The following is a 16,529-nucleotide window of genomic DNA, read 5'->3' as shown; positions in this document are numbered from 1 at the left end:
ATTTTATATTAGATTTTTTACGCCATTTTATTATTTAGAATATTGCCGTGCTTTTCCCGCACATGTGATGAAATGAAGATTTCAATTCTTGTGTCGATGCCATAACAATGGCCGTTACTCTTAAAGGTACAACAAAAAAAAACTCGTTTTTGATAAAAACATTTTGAGAATCTCTGCATTATAATCAGGAATAAATAAAAATAAAATTAAGATTTTTGTGCCTGTTAACCTTGAGTCTCAAGCATGAACAACAAGAAAAATTTAAATTTATTCACACCAAAAAAGTCATGCTTAAAAAGAAATTCTTCACTTGACGCGCGTGCACAGAATGGATATATCGACTTGATATAAAGGTATAGTCAAACTAAAAATTAGGCAAGCTTACAAAAAATTCCATGAATGAAATTGAAATGTTTTTTTATATGTGCGTGATTCGTTCTGTCGCGGACATACACATATGTGTATATGTCATGTTAATGGACATTAAATGAAAATCGTACTCTCTATCTCTATTTTTGCCCGGGGGCCTTTACTCGGCATCATTCGCCTCTCTTATATGACGTAATCGAGACAATATTCACTTTTTATCGTCTATCCATGATTTTTTTTTTTTTTTTTGTCTACCATCCACAAATATTCTTTTTTATACTGTATATATATATGCCATTTTTATGTGTCGTAAATGAATGCGAATATAACTGAGACAAAAAATGAGAGATTAAATAGATAATAATCAAAAAATATAGTAGAGCTAAATATGTTTTCTTATTCTATTCCTATTCAGCTTAACAGATTGAAATAATTTTTCATTGACCCTTTGAGGGAATTTTAGGATAAATCAGCTGGTTGGAGTGCTTGTTGGGGGTTTGGGAATCTGTGGCTTATTATTTTTGGATGAAAAATGAATTTGTGAATATTTTTTAGAATTTTTCTATATTTTTATTACGGATCTCGCTCTAAAAAGCTCTAACAGGCAGGAAGGCCGAAAATGTCCTGCATTCGTTGTGTGGACACGGACGCTCAACTTCTAATTGGCAAAAGTTATCGAAAGATAGAGCTGTCTACAGACATTATTTAAACGCGGCATTGAGCTCCGTGCACCCCAGCTTAGGAAGTAAGTACGTAAGTAAATTTTTCTATATTTTTTTGCGGATCTCGCCTTGACAGGCAAATAACATCGCTTTTAGGTACCGTAGTGGTATTTTTGTATCATGAAAAGCTACGGTTGAACAACACAGCATGTTTGCTAGGGCACCGCTCTGTCACTGTATTAACGATTAAATGCAAAGTTACCTCAACCTCACCATTACGGCTAATTACGTTCCATTTTTAAAGCATTTTCGAAAAATTGCTGTTTTTTTTATGATTTTCCAGATTTTTAAGGCCATATTGTCCAAATTGAAGCCTAAAACAGTCATTATCACAGACTAGAACTGACATAGTTTACCCAAATCTAGGGTGTATCTACAATATTGTAGCATTTAATGCTCAAGCTTATATAACCTTCAAAATCTTGACTACGTGCCAGCATTTCAAAAATGCGAGCCAAAATGCTTCAAGCAACATTTTTCCAAAAATCCCAATAACTTGACGTTATGCAAGATTCGAGTCAACATTAGGAAAACTTCTCATTCAATTCATTTGCATATTGCCTAATTACAATTTTTATTTTGACTACTGCTCTTCAGAAAGTCCCAAAAAATCCCCCAAAAACCAATCCAAATTTCCTTTAAATATTCAAAAAAATATCTGAAAATTCCAAAAAATTTCCTAAAAATTCCCAAAAAAAATTTCTGACAAAACAATCCCCAAGGACATTTAGCATATAAAAGTCTTTAAGAATACCCGCCAAAAAACTCAACACACGCACCAAAGCAGTTCCATAGATAACCGACGTAACAATTTATTATACAATGAATGAAATATCTCTTTTGTATTCTGTTTAGAATTATAGGCCATATCATAGGGTAATAAAAGCCTCGCATAGTCATAAAAGTCATAGTCAAAATAGTAGTAAAAATATCACGTAAAAAAAGGAAATAAAAACTCTTTTTTTTTTTGAAAAGCAAATGTCTACATGTGATCAAATATTACTTAAATAGTAATTAAGCATTTTTCCAACTGGCTGCGTTTATGATTTAATTGGAAATGAGTAGAAAAAAAATTTGTTTCGATATTTTATATGATTCAGTGTACATAACGAGGCTTGTACACCAATTATTGAGTGTATTTTTTATTGGGCTATAAAAAAGGGTGACTAGTGGCTTGATGTCGGTCGAGGTCATTACTTAATTTTCAGTTTTAGATATAGCCAGAGTCAGCCATCTCATAAGATGACGCAAGTTCAGGGACGTTCGTGTAAGACGTAATCGATCGATTCCACCAAAACAATTTATGATAATTACCTTAAAAGCTATTTTTTTATTGCCATTTCCAATACACCACGCACATTGCGCAAAAAAAATAATATTAATTAAACTAATTATACTCACCAGTAGGTACAAGCCATGGATGTCGTGTAATTTCTGATAATGCTTGTCCTGTGCCAACAGACGATAAGCCACCGGATGATAATTGTGAGCATGCACTACCAAGTGAATCCATACCAACTGCACCGGCAGCTGATACGGCTGCTGCTTGATGATAGAATTGAGCAATGCTCGAGGCACTGCCCATTGACGGATAACTATTCATGACGGTGTCTGTATATCGCCTGAATAGTAAAGAAATTTGAGAAATTTATTAGAATTAAATTTTTTTTTATAATTTATTCACTTTAACCTTCGATTTTCATGAGAACTAATGGGATACATAGATATACACCAAAAGAATAAGAGATTGTTCAAGAATGAAAATCGAGGGCTAAGGCTTAAAAAAAATATTTTTTTATGTAAAATGGCGTTATCTTTTATCTCTCCGCGCGCACACACCGCGTATATTACACACCACATAGATATTATATTCCAACTTTATAAGAACGTGAGTGGAGGGAGTGAGAAGACATAGAAAGAAGAGTCAGAAGTATCAAGTGATAAAGAAATAAGAAAGCACATTATAACCATAATTTATGAACAAAATTTTCAGCTCACTCTGCTAAGCAGCACAAATATTCTTGAATATAAAGGTATAGATAGCTATTTTGTCAGCTTATTATAGAGAAAGGCTTACTTCTTATTTATTATTTTTTATTATTTTATTCGGAAGGTAAGTACATTTTTTTTGATACGTACAGAGCTCATGGATTGGCACATTTATACGTACACATGGTAGCGAAACGGAAATACTTTCGTCATGCAATTGAGAAAAAAGTTTCCGACGGCAGTTAGTTATACCACCAGAAAAAAAAGTCAAAGATAACACCATTTTTTCGTACAAAACACTCAAAAGTAGGTCAAAACTTTTGTGCATTAATGAAAAATATTAAAAAAAAAAATTTTAGTCAAAATGTTTTGCATTACCCGCATGATTTATCATCTAAGCCGGAAAATCCAGGCATCGTTGGATAACTCGCGTGTGACGATGGATGATTTGATACAAATGGATACATTTTACTAGATGGTGGTGAACTACCTTCTTCACTACCAGTTAATGGACTACCTTCGGAATTATTAGGGGTTTGTGACACTGTTGAATTTGAATTTTGATTTGAATTTGATGTTTGATTATTATTACTATTATTATTACTATTACTTGACAGATGGGAATTCAGAAATGGTTGAAATTGACTTGCATATTTCGGTAACATACTATCTATTATGAATTTGGATGACATTGCCACGTTAGACATTTTTTTTATTATTTTTATTATTTTATTAATTATTGTTTTAGTGAGAATGAGGCTGAGAAAAAGGGGAATATGAGGAAAATATATAATAATTTTTGGTTAGTTCTTCAATGTGCCACAATTAGTATCGGTTAATTATATGTGTAATATTACAATTTATTTTTTTGCAGGCAGTTTTGGCTTTTGGAATTATTTTAAAATGGAATGGAAGATTTGCTTGATTGATTTGAATTCAGCTATAACGCCGTCAGTTATGGTTGATTGTTGATTCACTCTCAATTTTTGTTTACACTTTTTAATCATCAGATTTTTAAAATAAACTCGACTTTTTATTTAGTGAAAAAAATTAATGTTTTTGAACGATTATCACTTCATTTATTTAATTTCAATGGCTGCTATTATTGCATATTTTAGATTGACAACTTTTTTTAATTTATTTTTAAACTTCTAAGCATTTTTCAGATTGTAAACAAAACATGGAATTACCTAATCAATTGTGATGCTTGTTTAGAATTTCTTATTGTTTTAATTAAAGAAATTAAAATTAAGCGAATATAAGCAGAATCTTGAAAATAACTTTGTTGAGCTGAGAGCTTCCACTTATATCATGTAAGTTATTAGTTTACATTTTTCTTCAATTGTAAGTTATTCAAATAAGAATTAATTTGAACTTGTGACATAATTTTAGATTAAAATGAACCTTTTAAACTATTTTTAAAATTATAAAATAATAGGAAATTTATGAAAACTAATTAAAAGCAAGTGCAACTTAAAAAGGAATCTCAGGAAACAAAACTTGATTTAAGATAACTATAGTTAGATGCTTAAATTTTTTTATCATTCTTAACATTCAGATAAACTTAAGCTAACTTCAACAGATTCAATTAATAATGCAATTCTAATTTACAGAACATTATTAATTATTAACGCATAAAAAATTAATTTTATATCTAACAATTAATTTTTCAATTGTTTTCTGTTTTTAAGGCTTAGACTTGATTCATAAGAATTTTTATTTTAAAATGCAAATATTTTTCATAAATATCGATCAAAATTTTAAAACATAATTATTGAATCACATTTTAAGTGTATACAATATTGAAAATATTCTATTATCTTCAACTTTTTATACTACGAAAAAGTTTTTGAATTTTTAATCGGAGAAGTTATATTTTATTAATATCAACCAATCTTGTTAAGACTGACATTTCTAAAAATCATCAAGTGAACAGAAACATAAATGTGAAATATTAAAGAAAGCCGGCGCCATATTAATTTTAAACTGGTTATATATTCATTTCCAAGAACGACTAATGTTTTAGTAGCGAGAATTGATGTCCTTAAATCTAGAATTATTAATAGTCAAATCAAAACCTGTCCACTCGTTAGTCTTTAGAATCTTCGCATTAAGCTCAACTTATCCCTAACTACAATTACTTAACTTTACGCTTAAGGATGTAGCTAAATAGATAAAGTGTATACACTCAGAAATATGATAATATTAACATTTTTGATATTAATTTTCAGATTCACAAAATCTTAAGCTTTATTTCAATTTTCAGGACTCAACTTAAACTTTGTCATCAATTTTTCAACTTAATCAACTTTAGAAAATGATTAAATCCATCGATCTAATCAATCAATCAACCAGCTGTGTTTAGAAAAGCTCATTTTCAAGAAATTCTTAATAAACTTTGCAATTAATTAAATTTAAAATTATTAAACCACATCAATCAAACCACAAAGTTGTAAAATCTTAGCAATTTCTCACTCAACTCATCTTAGTTCTTTCACTATAAGGCGCTATAATTAGAACTTTTAGCCGCGATAATCATTAAAAATCTTAAAAAACCGCCGAGAAAAAGTTCCATTTTAAAATCCTTCCAAAAGCCCTCCATAAAAACATATAAAAAATCATAAAAAAATTCAGTCTACTTACTTTATCAGATGAATGTCACAAATTTTATTTTCTTTTTTTCAGCTTGCTCCTCACACACTAAAAATATCTTTTTTCTTATTCTTTATACTGCACTGTGTGACAAAAAAATGTGTTTATTTTAAAAAAGAGTTGAATTTTTTGCGTAACTTTCACTTGCAATTTTTTTAATTTTTTTTTTATTTCATTGCAACTTTCTATTTTTTTATTTTCTGTTTTGCAGTTGTTTCGTCCTTGTGGTCAATCCTTTCTTTTCAAAAAAAAAGTCCTTCTTATGATGCAAACATAAAAATTTCCTTTTTTACTACCTTTTCTATTATTATCTTTTATGTTATGTATATATGTACTTGCTATTTTTATTGTATATAATGTCTTGTTTTATTGTTCGACGACAAAATTACGTACTGAATTAATTTTTGATATATTTATTATTTTGCACTTTTTTTTAATTTTTTTTTATTTTTATCACATGCAATTTTTATTTTTATTTATTTATGCCGCGGCACTCGAAAATTCATCGCTCATTTACCGGATGACACTCGGATAATAAAATAGACCAAATATTTCTTTACTTTTCACTTTTTTTTATTCATACGAAACGATGAAAAAAAATTGGTAATTTTAACATAATAAAAATTACTGCTATATAATAAGAATACTTTTTTTTTTGCTCTTTTAAATATAAAAAATACGTATTTATTAGTCCGAATAGATGTTAGCGTTATGACAAGTAGTTCGTTTATGATACGATCATAACACACAATATTATTATACCATGCAGCAAAAGGCGAAATGTATATATATATATATATATTTTATATTGATATTTTTTTTTTCCTTTAGCTTTACTTTTATTCGAGAGTGTAAGAGAAAGAGAGTCGCTACGCTGCTACTTTACGTAAATGTATGAAATGCCAAAGCCAGTCAAGAATAAAAAAAAAAAGAACCTCGCAAAAGGAACAGAAAAATTGTATGATAATGTGTGTTGTGTACACAAAACAAATAAGAAGAATAATATTTTTATATCAACAAAAAAATAATAGTACGTCTATATAGTATTTTTTATTACATACAACAATTTTTTTTTTCTGTATGATGATAAAAACTCTTATATGAATTCCATTACATTTATCTCGCTTCCACATAAAATCATTTTACATGTGATTGAGTGAGATAAATGCTGTTGTTATGGATGAGTGAGATGGCATTGGAAATGATTTTTTACTTGCGCGACGACTTACTTTCTGTCTTTCTTCACTCATACAGCTTTAAGTCTATTTTTTCAAATTTCTCAATTGTATTTGTAGCTTGTTCTTCATTTATATCGTACTCTCGTTCTCTCGCGCGCGGAATTGCCAAAAGTACCTTCTTACTGCTTTATACCCAAAAGGTAGTTTCTTTCTTTTTTGTCTTATCAGTCAATTGAATGTAACAATAAGGAACCATTGAGCGTCAAATCAATTTATATCACATACGGTTTTTAATATTATTATTACTGCTTTGATGCTACATATTGCTATTGTTATTGTTAAATAAAAATGCCGCGCGACGCGAAATATTTGCTGTATGAATGGTGTTGTTCACTTATGATGTTACGCATTTTGGTGTTGGGACTTTTGAATGGTATTTGGTTGCTTTCATGGAGTCATGGAGACATTCAGGGATGTTGCTTAATATTTAGAGGGATTTACTTACTTCCTTACTGTAATCATGGTCCTATGGGGACAACAAATGCTTTCCATCTGAGTCTGTTACTGGTTCCTACTGTCACCTAGTTTATAAAAATACTTTTTTCGCCATTTAGGGGGATTTACTAAGCTCTAGATCTAGTATCTTTACTACAACCTGACCCAAGGATCATGATCCTACCGAGCGCTAGGATGGAGTACCTAAGCATTCAATATGAAGCTTAATTATTATGAAACAATATAATCAGAGCTCTTCCTCTGTTAGGGGCTATAACTAGTTATCTCATATGAATGCGTACAATATTCTATTCAATGCTCAATTTTATCCTTAACCCAAGATGGAAAAAGCTATTGTTATGCCATTGAACCCTCTAAAGTAAAGCTATGCAATATTTTAATTTAAGTGTGTAGTTAAAGGGTTCTGAAGGCCTCAATTTCAATTTGAGTGGTCCTAGTCTTCAATTTTCTAGCATCAATGCGGATCAATTATCATGAAACACAGCCCAAGACCTTCTTCTACAATTGCAAGACTAGTTAGCACCTTTAAATATTTCTGGAAACCCCCTTATTCAGTGTTTCTCAAACTATGCTTCGTGACACATTTGAGTGTCTAAACAAGCTTCAGGTAAGTTGCATAATAAATGTGGATTGGAAATTTTGAAAAACCTTCCCATAGCTTCCAATAAATGAAAATAAAACGACACAAACCTCTAATTGATACAGACAATTAATTTTAAATAAGCCTATCTGTGAATATAGATAACCAGCTCACGAAATCCTAGTTAATTTCATTATTATACTCATAAGCAGAGCTCAAAATCGACTCAAATTTTGCATGGAGTTGAGTCAACGCAAATTGACTTTTCCATACAATATCCAATTAGATTTGGAGCTACACATGCTCATACCATTTACAGAATTTTAGTAAGGATTTTCAAAAATACAACAAATTTCTTTTTTTTACAGTCACTTTTATTTACTAAACATCATAAGCAAACAAACCCCAGAAAGCAAAAAAAGAAAATTTCCAGCAAGGATAAAGAAAGGTATTGTCATTGAAATAATCAAAATGAGCCATAAACAGTCAATGTTGATAAAAATAAAATTTTTTATTCATTTCTTTTTTTTCGGTACTTGTTTTACAATTACATTGGTTTTTTATGTAAAAATCAGTAAAAAAAAAATTATACATAATTTTTTGCAGGAACAACTTTATCATTTTGAACATAAATTTTTATGTAATATTCAATTAATCAGCATAATATAATTAATAATAGTGATTGCACATCATAAAACTATTTGCTTGAATACTTAAAAACATATATATGAGAAATATAGCAAAAATAGTCATGTAAAGACATTTTATGCTCTCTACTCTTTCATTTTCATTCATACAAATACATCGTAAAAAACATTCCCATATTTCCTGAATCCATTTCACTTTACTTCATTTCTTCACACATTTATATATCGTAAAAAATAAATATTCATATAGTCATCTCACTCACTCACATACAGCCAGACATGATGATTATCATTCTCTCTCTATCAGCATACATATTAAACTTGCATAACAATTTTTAGTGAGATTGAACAACATTTATATGTTATAAAATTTCTATCTCTTTCATTGCCGTAATATAAAACATAAACATAATTTTTTATTTCATTTTTATTTTTTCACCTTTTTTTTCCTTCATTCAGTCTCGCTCTATCTCACTCACACACAATGCGCGCGTACTCTGGTACATGCTCTGGAAGGAAGTGCTTTACACTCACACAATCTTAACCGAAACGGGTTCTGGATGGAACACAGCAAAAAAACAAAAAAGTTTTTTATTCTTTTATGAGCTGCAAAACTGAGGAACTGCTATAAGGAACAGTTAAGAGAATTGAGGAAAACCAGCAGTTTAGTCGATCAATTCACAGATATATTAAACAGTTTCAATCATCACAATATTGACAGCCCGATGACCTTCCACTCCTTGTCACACAATATAACCGAGTCATAACATAAAAATAAGGCATGCAATGTCTTTCAAAAACCCTAACATTAAACTGCAATGATGAAATTTACGTTCATAAGAATGATCTCTAAACAAATCGTTTCATTCATAATAAAATATATACTTCAAAAAAAAATAATATATATAGCACGATGAGAAGTACATTCATAAAAATAAAAATTAATCTTGTGGAAAGTACTCGCACACAAAGTGAAGAGAGAAAAAAAATGTATTTTTACTTACTTTTTATTTAGTCTGCGAAAAAAAATATATAAAATGCTTAACTCTTTTACCTCTTGGGTAATTATAAGATTTAGAGGAAGTTTTAGTGAAGTAATAAATGGGAATTTGATCAAGGATTGGACGAACTTTTGACTTATTAGTTAGGAAACATCAGTTGCATCAATTGTGAATGCTTTGTGCAACATAGGTTGTAAAACAACAGCATCGCCACAATTGATAGACAACACTCGATGCCAAACATTAGTTTTACAGCACTAGGTTTGCCACATTAGTCGTGAAACACTCATTGTGCAACATAAATTTAACAAGACCAGATTTGTCACACTAGTTGCGAAAAACTCGTTGTATAACGTACACTAGATTCGCCACACTACTTGCGAAGCATTTGTGGCGCAACATGAGTTGCAAAGAATTAAGTATACCACATTAGTTGTGTAGGTCTGCCACGCTAGCTGTGCAACATAATTTGGACTACACTAGTTATGCCGCACTAGCAACAAAACATTCGTTGTGCAACATTCGTTGTAAAACACTTGGTTGACCACACTAGTTGTCCAAAACTGGCTGTGCAACACTATTTGTGCAACTTTAGTTTAGCAACACTTGTTGTACAACGCTGGGACTTCAATACTAGGTTTTGCAACGCTAGATGTACAGGTAAGAGGCTCATTCGTCAATTTATGCGAATAATTAGTTAGAAACGCTTTTACTCAATTAGTCTTTAAATCACTATGGCCAGCTACTTTGAACATGTAGATAACCCTATGTAAGTCAATACAGTGTAATCAACCACATTTTGTGTGTTTCGCTTGTCATACGAACGAAGTTGTGGAGCAAGAACAGCGAAAAAGTACAAAATTCGAATATACTTTCGCAAGGACCTAGCCTGAGTTTGTTGAAATCGACTGGCTGACACTCTAACCACTACTTTTCCGATCCTTAAGTCTAAATCAACACTCCACAAGCTATACTCTGCAGCAAACTAGTTAGACGCATCAGGAATGCCCTATCCAATCCTAGTGTCACACCCCCGACTCACTCTAATTGTATTTATGATTTAAAAAATTTGTTGTGCAGTAAAAAAATAATAATTATTCAAAATTATATACTTAACATTAACATTATAATAAAAGAGATTCGTTTACGATTTCTCCACAGCTTTTTTATTTTATAGAGGAAAAGTCTAAGCGAGTGTGTAATGCTGCTTATATTCACGAGCATGATTTTATGACTTATGAATTAGCAATATAATGATTTTTGATGTAAAAAAATTTACTTAATGGGTATTGAATGTTCTATAGGAATACTTAGTAATTTGACGAGGTAGTTCTGGGAATTTTAAGTGTCAGGCAGAAGTTGACAACTTTTTATTGACATTTTATTTTAAAAATTGTCAATTTGAATTTTTTTATTTATTAATATTCAATTTTATTGCAGTTTTTTGCATAGTTGCAAGGAAGATTTTATTGCTATTCTGTCATATGGAGTCACTTGGAGGATTTTGTCATATGAAGCTTCCTCATGGATTATTTATTGAAGTATATTGCACACTGAATAGTCTGTAGTTTGAGGTTGCTGATGATTTATTGGATAGTTTTAAAAAATTGGTACATTGATGAGAAGTTTAATTGAATTTTGTGGATTCTAAGACAATGTAGACAGGACTCCGAACAGTTTGGACGCAAAAAGGCTAAAATTGTACCAGAACTGTAAATAGAGTCGGGACTTTAAGGTCATATTATGGTCCAAACCTTAAGGATAGTGTAGAACCGAGATTGGCAACCTTTAATTTTTCACGGCACACGCTGGTGGTTAGCATCGATTGAAACTTCAATCGGCATATGATTTACAGCATTCCCAAAACTTTTTGGCTGCATACAGGTGTGCCTCTTCACACCAGTTGCCTTTCACTGATGTAAAACCTAGTTTATACCCTAGCAAGCGAAGAGCGTGCTCTCAAGAGCAGAGTAAACTGCAAGCAACACTCATAAGCATGCTTATCTAGTATATTTAAGATGAGCAAGCTCTCAAGGACATGCTCTTAGAGATAACTTCTGTATAATTCAATAACTCGACTCTAACTTACCCAATAAGCCAAAAAGTGCAATAATTCATCAATTTACATACAAAATCAGAGTACCGTACTCAAATCTCATTCATACAAAAATAATATTCAATCTCTTCAGTTCCACAAAAACTTTTCATACCATAATAACTATTTAGACAATCATTCAGATGAAATGTTACCCTTCAAATTCGTCTGAGTACTCAAAATAATTTTATCATACATCATTTGTCTACATACCAATTCATCAAATTCATCTACACACTATGATAAAAAAAAATAATCCAAAATTGTTATCCCTGAAACGAAACAAGAAAAAGAGAAAAATTTGTGAGTTCAGTTAGAATCCAAATAGAATCTGTGAAGTTATACAATATGACTAGTAGGGGAAGGGAATCATCCAAACATTTCACATTTCCGCATAAAAGAAAGTGTGAAAGTAAAGATTTTTTTTTGTGTGTTAGGTAGGGATGTTGTAAGGACATTAGCATCAGACAGTAATGCCATCTGTAAGTGAAAAAATTGGCAATTTTTGAAATTTTTTTAAATTTTTCAACTGATAAAAATTTTAGAATTTTTTAAAAGTGAGGATTTAGGGATTTTGAGGTTTAGACCCCCAAAAATAAGGAAAATTGCTACTGCAATCAAATGATGTGTGAATATCCACAAAAAAGTATCTAAACTTTATTTAGTGAGTTGTTATTGTTTATAAAATAAAATGTTAAAAAAAACTGTGTTAAGAATCTATAAAAAGTTTATTTTTTCATGAGCAATAAAATACCCACAACGATGGCTCGTCATAAAAAGCAAAGAAGAAGGAACGAAACAAAAAATATACACAACATCAAGTCTCGAGTGAAACAATAATAATAATAGCATAAAGTAAGGCAACAAGAATGAGAAAAAAAGAGCCACAAATCATGAAACATCAAAGAATTGTCGGCGTTTTGTGGGGAGATTAAAAAGCATAGTCATTTATCAAATTTATTACAGTATAAAAAATCAAAATGTCTCTCTCACTTACTCTTACTCATTGCCTCATTGCACTTGCTATGCTTTTGACTATTCTATGATAATTTATAACTATGAGTAGTACTTTAACCCTTTAAAAGACTTTTTTATAGCATTTTTATAGTTAAATAATAGTTTTTTGAAAATTTGTTTGTGTTTTTCTGGATGGATTGAGGAAGGAAACGCATTTTCTTGTGGGTAATTGAACTGATTGGTGTCATATGTTCGAGGAAGATTGTTCTATTACTCTTGTTTTTACGAATTTTATGCTTTATAGTTGCAGAATTCTGCGAACAATGTTTGTAACAAGTTGAAAGAGGTAGATGTGCTTCAATTTTGTAAGAGACAAGTTAGCAGTAAAGGTACACGATGTGGAAGTTTTGGAAAACATTGTCCTTAGGCTTGCATGACTATACCATGAGACCAGAATTTGACCTAGTCCAACCCAAAGCTTAAGCTAGTCATAGGCCAACAATGTAGCCAAGAAAGACATAAGGTTTACAATCCTATCCATATTTGGACAACAATCTTTCATTTATCAGGGTTTTTGATATAAAAATATCAAAAAGCAGACTTTTGGCTGTACTTCTGATGTATCCCAGGTCAGATGCATCCTCGGCCTAGTGTATTTCCAAGGCTGATGTTGCCTTAGATATGATATAGCCACTGACCTCATAGAGCTCCATAATTGATGAGACCAGACTAAGTATAGCCCCAGGTTGACGTAATTCTAAAGAAGGACTGGATTTTGCGGAGTTAACTTCGCCTTTTGGGAATAAGTTATGCATGCAACTATACATAATACATTTAACATAGATAATGCAAGTTATGTTGATAACTATATTTAGCATAATTTCAATTAGATTGTTCATTTGTAAATTTCTGACTTATTCAGAATTATTCATTAAAATTTTGAACAATAATGTGGTATTGTATTTATCATCAAAAAATGCATTCACTGCAGTATAAGATAATGCATCACATTTTCCTAGAAGTTAATCACATTAAGTGAAGAATTTGTAATTTACTGCTATAAATACTTCATTACAATGATGCATTGTCCTATTTTTAGCTTACAAAGCGAAAGATAATATGTATTATAGTGAGAATTAATTGAAGTATCATCACTATTGAATGATTCAGTTGATCTAGAATGTTTAATTAATATGATTGCATAATATAGTTTGATCCATCTTTGAATTCTAGTCAGTAACTTCTTAGTGGGGTCTAAAGTGCTCTATCGCTGGCTTAATTCTGCTTTTAAATTCTCATCTTTGGATTCTAGTCAGTGTTTTCTGAGTGAGGTCTTAAAAGCTCTATCTCTGGCTTGATTCTGCCAATTTCAAACACTATACCACCAGATATACAACTAGACAAATTAACCAATCTAGTAAAGCCAGCTACCTTGAAATTCTTATTTCTGGCCAGCAATTGAGGCTAAATTTAATCAAAATTGATGTCTTTAAGTCTAAAAAACCTAGTTAGAGATATCATGCTCAAGTTCTCAAGAACATGTCGATCCTTAACCCAAGCATCATCCACCAAGACAAAATTAAGTCAACAGCTCACTTCCTCAAACTCTAATTAATCAATACTTCCCCAAAAAAAATAAACTCAACCTAAATACAGACACTACATGTGACTACTTATTTTAATGGCAATAAATTGATTCCCATCGAAGCATAAAAAAGGCAAATGGCAATTGATAGACATCGAAACGAGAAAACACATCAGAAATAAGAATAAAAAAGAGGAGCGACTCAATTCTGATATTTTTAACACATGTGATTATTAAATAAAATACGATGACGATTATTGTTATTATTAATGTTATCATTAACTTGATTACTAAGTATGAATGACATGGCGCTGAATTTTTATATTTTATTTTCATCAACAGTAATCAACCTCGTGACTTTTTATTAATTTTTATTAATTCTTCACTTCCACAAAATATTTTTTTTGTTTTGTTTTATTTTGTGCCTTATTTTGTGAAATTAAAATAGAGCCATAACAATAATAATAACATTTTGTACATGAGAATGTACAGTTAGATAAATGAAGTTTACTGTTGAAACAAATTTTTATGCTTTCAGCCTTTTAACCTTTACTTAATGTTGTGTATAAAGGCACATGCACATTGTGGTAATAAAAATGTAGAACAGATTTTTTTATTTTAAATTAGTAAATTTTTTTAATAGCGGAATTAATTTTTGGAATGTTGTGAACTTATGAGGTAAGGATTGAATGGATTTATGTGGAAATATTGAGAGTTCTGGGTGGTTTAATATTAAATTTGATAGTTTGCAGAGATTCATCCAAGAATTAAGAAATCTAGTCAATGATCCTTGTCCAGTATTGAAGAATTTCAAGTTCTAAAGCATGAGGTTTAATGCACACAAAGGAATGACACCAAATTCACTTACTTACTTACTTACTTACTGGAACCATGCTCCGACTTGGAGCCTAAGTTATTACAAAAGGTCTTCCATCTGACTCTGTTACTGGCCACTTCACAAAGCTTGTACCCAATTCACTATCGGGCATCAACTATAGAGAATGTCAATGCTGAGACAGAAACACAAGGTTGCCACACCACCCTTGGTTGAGATCCGCAAGGAAAAATACACACTTTTGCTCCAAAAGCTACATGGAACAGAACAGTAATGTAAGAATCCATTCTGACATTCGAATGTCAGCTGAACATGTGGATTAAGATTTTGTACAAACTGGGTGGCATAAACAGCAACAGAATCAGATGGAAAGCATTTAAATCCAGCCAAGATTCCACATATTAGCATAGTTACATTAAGTAAGTCAGCTATAGAGCCAGAATCAAGTGCAGTTTATGTGAATAAGTGATCAGCACAGTCTGCCATGAAAAACGGACCAAATGGACTTTTAAGCGCATCTGATGGGAAATATGCTTGTCTTTGCATATCTTCAAGAATAAAATGGACTTCCTGTACTTCAAATTCTCCAAATGCTCCTACAAGAAATTCAATACTCCTCAAAAATTTAAATTCAAACTACCTAATTAAACCAAAAATCCTCGATTTAAAAACAATCAGATTATAAACTTAATATGCCTTTAAACTTGCTATAAACAGAGAGCAAAAAAAAAAAGTCTCATGCGACACAATAAATTATAATGATTTAATGAAGCACATTAAAATGTTTTATGTATTTATAAGTTTCACATTAAAAAAAGGTTGAAAAATCGCGTTAAACGAAGAAATAAAAAAAGATTTAATTATAAAACTTTACAAAGGAATTAAAAATGAAAATTATTTTTCTCAACACATTTGCAAAAAATGTGAGAAAGTGTTGAAAAATGAAAGTTTAAATTGATAAGTTCAAGTTCACAAGTATAGCTGTTAATGTAGATTACATATGTTGAATATTTTTTACAATTTTTTGACAATTTTAATGGATTTGGCGCTTGATTTGTTAGATTTGAATGAGAATATAGGAATGGATTGGCCTTTATGCTGGATATTACTGTATATCATGTAGATATGTTGAGAATATTGACTTATTTATGCTAATGAGTCTCCTGAAGCTAAATTTATCATGTTCAAAAATTGAACTCAAAAAGTCGACAAAATTCCCTCCAAAAATTCAATAAAATATTTCATTTCTCATCCATTAAAATAGCTACATTCACAAAGCATCAAATTCCGCCCAAAAAATCGAATTATTCAACTTAAATTGTTGAGAATCTAACAAGAAATTTGAGACGAAAGGATAAATTCAATTCATATTTATTTTCAACTAATTAATGAACGAAATAAAA

General features: G+C 30.7%; 1 protein-coding gene and 2 long non-coding RNA genes across 4 annotated transcripts in view; 1 reads left to right on the top strand and 2 right to left on the bottom strand.

The window, feature by feature from the left end:
* LOC139086102 (homeobox protein abdominal-A homolog) overlaps nucleotides 1-6,465 on the bottom strand; it is a 37,719-nt gene extending 31,254 nt beyond the window's left edge. The window contains exons 1-3 of one of the 2 annotated variants that reach the window (XM_070634421.1): nucleotides 5,724-6,465; nucleotides 3,459-3,750; nucleotides 2,493-2,713 (exon numbers count right to left, since the gene is read on the bottom strand). In XM_070634421.1, the coding sequence (XP_070490522.1) occupies nucleotides 2,493-2,713; nucleotides 3,459-3,745 (508 nt within the window). In that variant the 5' untranslated portion in view covers nucleotides 3,746-3,750; nucleotides 5,724-6,465. The remainder of the gene's footprint in view (nucleotides 1-2,492; nucleotides 2,714-3,458; nucleotides 3,751-5,723) is intronic. The other variant, XM_070634423.1, reaches the window with a different exon arrangement.
* A 601-nt stretch (nucleotides 6,466-7,066) lies between these two features.
* On the top strand, nucleotides 7,067-9,453 carry LOC139086636 (uncharacterized). The gene is made up of 4 exons (XR_011544051.1): nucleotides 7,067-7,110; nucleotides 7,826-8,033; nucleotides 8,375-8,454; nucleotides 9,113-9,453. It is a non-coding gene; the product is annotated as an uncharacterized lncRNA (long non-coding RNA).
* LOC139086634 (uncharacterized) overlaps nucleotides 8,620-16,529 on the bottom strand; it is a 207,015-nt gene continuing 199,105 nt past the window's right edge. Inside the window, exon 5 of the long non-coding RNA XR_011544048.1 lies at nucleotides 8,620-12,021. This is a non-coding gene — a long non-coding RNA (uncharacterized lncRNA). The remainder of the gene's footprint in view (nucleotides 12,022-16,529) is intronic.

The sequence above is a fragment of the Chironomus tepperi genome, unplaced genomic scaffold (genome assembly GCF_022539635.2).
Source record: "Chironomus tepperi strain 1889 unplaced genomic scaffold, CSIRO-AGI_Ctep_v1 contig_85, whole genome shotgun sequence".
In the NCBI taxonomy this organism is placed as follows: domain Eukaryota; kingdom Metazoa; phylum Arthropoda; class Insecta; order Diptera; family Chironomidae; genus Chironomus; species Chironomus tepperi.
Note: the sequence above shows the minus strand (reverse complement) of the source record. Positions and strands in the feature narration are given on the sequence as shown.